The sequence below is a fragment of the Antechinus flavipes genome, chromosome 1 (assembly GCF_016432865.1).
Source record: "Antechinus flavipes isolate AdamAnt ecotype Samford, QLD, Australia chromosome 1, AdamAnt_v2, whole genome shotgun sequence".
Taxonomy (NCBI): domain Eukaryota; kingdom Metazoa; phylum Chordata; class Mammalia; order Dasyuromorphia; family Dasyuridae; genus Antechinus; species Antechinus flavipes.
In genome coordinates this window covers 578,972,928-578,981,437 of record NC_067398.1, presented here as the reverse complement: position 1 = coordinate 578,981,437, position 8,510 = coordinate 578,972,928, and the positions used below count along the sequence as shown (strand labels likewise).

At 40.3% G+C, this 8,510-nt stretch overlaps 1 protein-coding gene across 1 annotated transcript; it reads left to right on the top strand.

The window, feature by feature from the left end:
- The first annotated feature begins 6,687 nt into the window (after positions 1-6,687).
- LOC127547459 (THO complex subunit 4-like) lies at positions 6,688-7,684 on the top strand. Its single transcript, XM_051974394.1, has one exon. It carries the CDS (start codon positions 6,926-6,928, stop codon positions 7,682-7,684), a length of 759 nt encoding a protein of 252 aa, XP_051830354.1. The 5' UTR covers positions 6,688-6,925.
- Positions 7,685-8,510: the final 826 nt, after the last annotated feature.

The following is an 8,510-nucleotide window of genomic DNA, read 5'->3' as shown; positions in this document are numbered from 1 at the left end:
TGAATTCACACCTCCCCTGAAGCTCTTAGGGCCAGAGAGCACTCTGGGAAGAAACCCACAATCCCTCTCTCTTGAAGGAGCATAAATAGAGCTTCAATGGGCCAGTCAGGGAAGTTATTCAGAGTGAAGAAGCTACGAGTCAAGAGTTCAGCTGAATTCTCTTCTGCCACCAGCCAGACAAGTGGAAAATGGAATGAATCTCTCTCTAACTGGACCTCTGCTTTCTTCTTATATATCAAGAGCTAAATTTAGAAGTTCTCTAGGGTTACCTAGTTACCTGTGGCTCCCCCTTTCTTTTATTTGTGGAGAAGCATCTTAATGTCTTTGTTTCTCCTCTCTACTATTGCCTATCCTTGAGGATTAAAGGGTATGCCAGTGGTGTGTAAAATCTGATACTGTGCACAAAAGTGTGCAAAATGTTTAGAAGTATATGCAGGTCCATTATCTGTTTTTATTGCTTGTGGCACACCCATAATTGCAAAAGCTTGTATAAGGAGTTCAGTGAACACTGGGGCTGTCTCTTTTGCTGCTGGTATTGCAAAAGTAAATCCTGAAACTACAACATGGATAAAAGACAGACGACCAAAAGATTTGTAATGGGTCACATCCATTTGCCAAATTTCATTAGGTCTCAAACCACGAGGGGTCTTCCCTGCAGAGAGTGTAGGAGCGTGGAAAGGAAGACAAACTGTACAGGCTTTTACTATGCTCTTGGCATCCTCTCTTGTTATCCCAAATTGTAAATGTAAAGCTCAGCAGCCTGATGATGCATAGAATGAGATTCTTGGGCTGTTTGAAATAAAGGAGTAGTGGCTAACATGGTTAAAAGGCTATCTGCCTTTGAATTTCCATTAAAAATAGGACCTGGAAGTCCACTATGAGAGTGGACATGCAAGATATAAATCTTATCTGGATGCTTTCTCACTTGCTCTTGAAGTTCCTTAAAGAGTTGATATATATTGGAAGCTACAAATTTTATTTTAGTTGTGGCAATTCTTTGTACCACACCTACTGAGCAGGCCAAATCAGATATTATATTTATATCTCCTGGATAATAAGTAAGAGCCAGAATGATTGCATACAATTCATTCTGCTGAGTGGACTGAAAAGGAGTTTATAGTTAAGTCCTGAGAGTATGCAGCACAGATGTTATGTTTGGATGCATCTGTAAATATAGTTGGTCCATTAAGAGAAACCTTAGAAACCTTTTCTTCAAAAATGTATTGCCAATTATGTAATAGCTGGGTCATCTTTAATGGAGACCCTGTATCCCTGATGAAGGACTGCTGTGAGTACCTCTTTTGTAGCAAAACTGGATATTTCCGAGGGTTTTTGAGTGACTCTTTCAACCACATTGGATAAAACCAGTTCAACCTCTCTCAAAGCCTCTTGAGCTTCTTTTGTAAACTGGTGTGGTGAGTTTAAAGCATTGTCTCCCCTTAGAATGTCATATAATGGTTGTAATTGATATGTAATTAAGCCTAACCCTGCATGCATCCATTGGATATTTCCTATTAATTTCTGAAAGTCATTTAAGGTGTTTAATTTCTCTGTTCTTAAAGAAAGTTTTTGTAGTGTAAGCACCTTAGGATATACTTCATATCCTAAATATTGAAAAGGAGCATGTCTTTGAATTTTTTCTGGAGTTATATGCAATTTGTTGTTCCTTAGTATTTCTATGGTCTTTTATAGACATGCTTTTGACATTTGCTACTCAGGTGTGCACCCCAAGATGTCATCCATGTAATATAATAACATAATGTTTGGAAATGTTTTTCTTTTTTTTTTTAAGTTATTTCATTTAATTTATTTATTTTATTACAGCTTTTTATTACAAGATATATGCATGGGCAGTTTTTCAGCATTGACAATTGCAAAACCTTTTGTTCCAACTTTTCATCTCCTTCCCCCTACCTTCTCCCCCAGATGGCAGGTTGACCAATACAGATTAAATATGTTAAAGTATAAGTTAAATACAATATATGTATACATGTCCATACAGTTATTTTGTTGTACAAAAAGAATTGGACTTTGAAATAGTATACAATTAATCTGTGAAGGAAATAAAAAATGCAGGTGGACAAAGATAGAGGGATTGGGAATTCTGTGTAGTGGTTCATAGTCATCTCCCAGAGTTCTTTCACTGGGTGTAGCTGGTTCAATTCATTACTGCTCTATTGGAATTGATTTGGTTCATCTCATTATTGAAGAAGGCCACGTCCATCAGAATTGATCATCATATAGTATTGTTGTTCAAGTATATAATGATCTCCTGGTCCTGCTCATTTCACATCAGTTCATGTAAGTCTCTCCAGGCCAGTCTGAAATCATCCTGCTGGCCATTTCTTACCAAACAATAATATTCCATAATATTCATATACCACAATTTATTCAGCCACTCTCCAATGGATGGGTATTCATTCAGTTTCCAGTTTCTGGACACTACAAAGAGGGCTGCCACGAACATTCTTGCACATATAGGTCTTTTCCCTTCTTTAAAATCTCTTTGGGATATAAGCCCAGTAGTAACATTGCTGGATCAAAGGGTATGCACAGTATGATAACTTTTTGAGTGTAGTTCCAAATCGTTCTCCAGAATGGCTGGATATATTCACAATTCCACCAACAAAGTATCAGTGTCCCAGTTTTCCCACATCTCCTCCAATATTCCACATTATCTTTCCCTGTCATTCTAGCCAATCTGACAGGTGTGTAGTGGTACCTCAGAGTTGTCTTGATTTGCATTTCTCTTATTAACAATGAGCATCTTTTCATATGGCTAGAAATAATTTTCATTTCTTCATCTGAAAATTGTCTGTTCATATCCTTTGACCATTTATCAAATGCTGAATGACTTGATTTCTTATAAATTAGAGTCAATTCTCTATATATTTTGGAAATGGGGCCTTTATCAGAACCTTTGTCTGTAAAATGTTTTCCCAGTTTATTGTTGGAAATGCTTTTCTAGCATTTGGACCACCTAAAAACAATAACAAAAAAGGCCTGAATATCATATTTCAAGAAATCATGAAATAATTCTTGTACTTGAATTGTTTCTTTCTGGCTGCTTACAGGATTTTTCTTTGACCTGAAAGCTCTGAATTTTGGCTAGGATATTCCTAGGAGTTTTTATTTTAAGAGTTCCTTTTAGGATGACCAATTGACTCTTTCTGTTCATTTTGCCCTCTGGTTCTAAGAAATCTATGAAGTTTTATTTCATGATTTCTTGAAACATGATATTCAGGCCTTTTTTGTTATTGTTTTTAGGTGGTCCAAATGCTGGAGTAAGAGCAGCAGCAACATACATTTGACACATAGTAAGTCTATTTTTCATTCACTGTGACAAAACTGTCCATTCATATCTTTTATAAGGCTCAGCTAAATTAACGCTGGGCACTGAAAAGGCAAATCTTTTCATATCCTCCTTATCTAGAGGGATAGAAGAGAAACAATCCTTAATGTCTATAACCCAAAGAGGCCATTCTCTAAGCAATTGAATAGGAGATGGAAGTCCAGGCTGAAGAGTTTCCATAGTTTTCATCTGTTCATTTACTTTTCTTAAATCAGTCGACATCCTCCATTTCCCAGATTTCTTTCTTACAACAAATACAGGGGAATTCCAAGAACTTAGAGAAGGTTATAAGTGTCCTTGGTTAAGTTGCTCCTGTACTATATTTAATAAGGCCTGAATTCTATTGCTTGCTAAGGGCCACTGTTCCACCCACAGTGGTGTATCAGTTTTCCACTGAATAGGAACAGGTGAGAGTATTGGCAGGCCTTCAACAACAGCCCTGCCTAAAAAACCAAAGTACTCATATGTAATCCTAACTGTTGTAAAATTTTTCTTCCCAAAACTCGTGTTTCCTTTCAAATGTCCATCTGAAAGCTTCTGTTGATCCTCCTATGCCAGACATATGGGTGTCTGTTGTTGATTGGGCCAACTGGCACCTCTAACGATGGTACAATCTGCACCCGTGTCTACCAATCCTTCCCATGGTATTACATTTACATAGATAGGGAGCATAGAACAGTCAGCTATAAATATTGTCGTCCAGAATATTGCCTCCATTTAAGTAAAGATACATATTATTCTTATAAAATTATAGTCTATTTTGCTTGGTGATTTATTCTTGATTGTGAACTTATGTCTTTTGCCCTTTGGAATTTTATTCCCATCTTTCCACTCCTATGAAATGGTAGCTACTAAATTTGGTGTGATTCTGACTGTGACGCCTTGGTACTTGAATTGTTTCTTTCTGGCTGCTTACAGGATTTTTCTTTGACCTGAAAGCTCTGAATTTTGGCTAGGATATTCCTAGGAGTTTTTATTTTAAGAGTTCCTTTTAGGATGACCAATTGACTCTTTCTGTTCATTTTGCCCTCTGGTTCTAAGAAATCTATGAAGTTTTATTTCATGATTTCTTGAAATATGATATTCAGGCCTTTTTTGTTATTGTTTTTAGGTGGTCCAATGATTCTTAATATATTACTTCATTATTTTCTTTCCAGGTCAGTTGTTTTTCTTATAAGATACCTTACATTAATTCTGTCTCATTTTAATTTTCTGGGAGTCTTTTACTTGGGAAAGGTTAAAACTATACTAAGCTGTTAACTAGCTTTCCAAGTATCTCCTTTATGGATCTGATTCTTTTCTATTTCTTTCTTCTATTGCTCTTATTTCACTCATAATACAATTTTAAATGTTTGTCTTATTTCTTCTAGGACTCTTAATTGATCTTGGGTTTTCTTTTCTTTTCTTTTCTTTTTTTTTTTTTGCCAAGTTGTATTTTTCTTTGAGGTTTTGCATGCAGGTATCTTGGACATTCCAAGCTTTATAATAGCTCTTTATTTATGTTGTTTATTCATTTTTCCAGTCATTTTATCTGGGCAACTTGGAAAATAGTATTGCTCTGCAGACTGATTCTGAGATCCTGGCTCTTCTGGGCAATACTCCCCCTTTATGCTCCTGTCCTGATAGACTCCACAGTCTACTTTGGGATATCCTTACTAGGGTTTTTGGATATGGAATCTACAATCCTAGTCTGTCTGGGTGACCCCACATTGCTGACTTCATGATCCAGGCTGGGCATCTCAATGCTGCCAGTTTAGTTTGGATCCCTGGGCATTGACTCATCTGAATCACTCCTACACTAGTAGTTTGGGACTGAATCTGAGGTGAGCTGGAACATCCTTGTATAGCAAGCCTAATTTGGAGTTGTAGATCCTGATTCCATGATTCTTAATATCCTTGTTCTGTGATTCCTGCCCTGGCCACTTGCTCATAGGTCTATCATAACAATATAGTGACTTTAAAGAGGACAGAATCATTCTTTCTTATTTCTTGTATTTGACAGAGGATAAAATAGAAACCCTATTATTTGGCTTTTAGAGCCCTTCAGAAATTGGCCTCAAATTATTTTTCCAACCTCACTGTATTTCACTGTCTTTCTTGTAATCTCTAGTCTAGCCAAACTGGAACTCTATTCCTCCAAGACATCACTGAGTCTCTCCTCTCTGTCTTTGCATTGGCCACTCCTCTATTCCAGGAATGTACTTCCTCCTCACCTCTGCCACTAGTACAAGATGTCACTTATACCTTCCACACAATAACTTTCCTTATCCCAAATGCTAGTGTGTTGTGATAAAGGAGCCATGTGCCAGTTCCTGCTGGAGGTCTAACTCAGGACTGTAGAATGGATCTCTTCCTGTGAGAGGATGATGATGATACAAGGAGACTGAGAGGCAGTTGCATTCTCTGACCTCTCTCCTCTTCCCTCTTGCCTCCAATTTATTTTATTCCCAATCCACAAGGAACATCTGTGTTTATAAAGGCTGCTTTGCAATTCTTTCAGGGTTATGATTCACAGCTGTGGAGGCTCTCCAAGGATTGGAGAGCATGGTCCTTAACACTAGTGCCTTTCTCAAACTATTTTGACATTAGCCACATTCTATTTATTTTGCATATTTTATTCTATGCATACTTAATATATGTTGTTGCTCCTGATAGAATGTCAAATCCTTGAAATCAGGGAGTTTTATTTTTTTCTTTGTGTGCCAGCACCTAGCATGGTGGACAGCACCTTGCTTGATGGACACATTACTTCATGCCTGTACTGAAAAACTAAGGCAAGGAAACAAGGCAAGATTTCTGAAATTTAAAGAAAGGAATTTATAAAAAAAAAAAAAAACTATTAACTGAACAGTAAGCAGAGCTTTTTCTTGGAGAACTAAAGGTTTAGGAGCTAGAAGTAATAGTAGCCTTAAGCAAGAATGTTAAGTACAGCCAAAGGTGCCATACTTTCTTCTGATTCAACTGTAGCCATTCATATACTGACTATACTCAAAAGATAAATTCAACTTGGTCCAAAGAAGATACATTTCTCTAGACTACCTTCAGGAATAAGGTACAGAAGTATGTAGCAAATCAATGGACATAGATATGTGTAAAGGGCAGGAACTCTGGAGAAACGTACTTAAGGCTCAGTGTGGTTGGTTTAACCCTACAACAAGGTGTTAACTCAGTGGGAGCGATGAGATAATGGTTATCTAGTTGACAAATTCTTAGTACTTAGGAGAGTTCTACGAGTTGACACCTGTTCTACAGGATTCACACCTACAATGATGTACTTCTACTAGAGTATATAAGAGCTAAGAGATCTGGGAGGGACCACAAAGGCAAAGCTCCAGAGTCTCCTGGTGTCTGAATTGTCTCCTTCACTCCTCTGCTGAGCCTAGAGAGAAAATTGAACATTATATAAACGTATCTGTTTATATATAAAAATATATATCTGTTTGTGTCTGATAGTAGCCATCTCTAGAGTGGAGCGGAGAAAGAAAGAACAAAATTAAAGAAGTATTAGGTTTTTTTTTTTTTTTAATACCTCGTCGTTGTTGTTCGTGCCGAGCCGCGGATTCTGCGCCCGCCATGGCCGACAAGATGGACATGTCCCTGGACGACATCATTAAACTCAACAGGAGCCAGCGTGGCGGATGCGGCGGGGACCGGGACCGAGACCGAGGTCGGGCTGGAGCCCAGGGCGGCCGCGACGGCGGAGACGCGCAGGAGGCAGCCCGCTTAAGCCGAGGCGGGGGCCCCATCCGGAACAGACGGACCATGGCCCGCAGAGGCGCCCGGGGCGGCGGCAGGAACAGACCCGCGCCCTACAGCCGACCCAAGAGGCTTCCACACAAGAGTCAGCCCGACGTGTGCCCCAGTGACTTTGGAGGCGGGCCCGCACTTGAGACCGGGACCAAGTTGCTGATCTCCAATCTGGATTGCGGGGTCTCGGATGCCGATATTCAGCAACTCTTTGCTGCATTTGGAACTCTGAAGAAGGCAGCTGTGCATTATGATCGGTCCGGCGGAAGCTTAGGAACAGCAGATGTTCACTTTGAGCGAAAAGCCGATGCTCTGAAGGCCATGAAACACTATGATGGTGTCACCATGAACGTCCAGCTTGTTCTAGCACAGACTCGGAAACAACGAAGGGCCGCACGGAGGGTAAATAGAGGTGGAATGAGCGGGAGCCGTGGCTCTGGAGGCGGCACCCGGAGAGGCGGCCCTGGACGCAAGCGAGGACCACAAGCAGGGACTGGAAGAAATTCCAAACAACAGCTTTCCAGAGAAGAACTAGATGCCCAACTGGATGCTTATAATGCCATGATTGAATTCGAGTTAAACTAGCCAGCATATTCGCTGCATGGAACAGGACTCACAATTCTCCTTCTTTCCCCTTTTTGCTGGAAGAGGACTATGGCTCCGATATGCTTTCCAATAGCTTTGACTATGTAGGAGGCCGGAGGAAAAGAGCTGTTCTCCTCTTTCCCTTACTTGTTGGTCTGGGAATAACGGGAGCTGGAGGCTCAACAGGACTAGGAGTGGCTGTCCATTCCTACACTAGACTTTCAAACCAACTGACTGACAATGTTCAGGCCCTCTCCAGTGCTATCAATGACTTCCAGGATCAGATCGATAGTTTGGTCAAAGTGGTCTTGAAAACAGACAAGACCTGGATTTCGTCACTGCCAAGCAAGGAGGGATGTGCTTAGCCCTCCAGGAACGCTATTGCTTCTGTGCAAACAAATCTGGTATTAGAAGGGACAAAACTAGGAGACTCCAGGATGATTGGATTAAGGGGCGCCAAGAACTGTCTGATAACCCTCTTTGCAGTGGGCTCCATGGGATCCTCCCTTCTCTTCTTCCCTTCCCTGGGCCCTTAATTGGCTTTCTTTTCCTTTGGTCTTTTGGACCCTGGGCCTTCCGGAAAGTTACATCCTTCGTAAAATCCGGAATAGATAGTGCACTGGCAAAACCCATCGACATACACTCTCACCGCCTTGAGACTGGTGATGACCCCCTTGGTACTCATATGAGCAACCAAAATTTCTGAAAAACATCGAGACCTGGTTAGCCAATGACGGGTAAGATTCCTCAAGGATTAGCCAACCTAAGCCAGGAAGAGCTGTTTTTGTACATCCTTCCTATGACGGGTAAGGCTTCTCCCCATAGG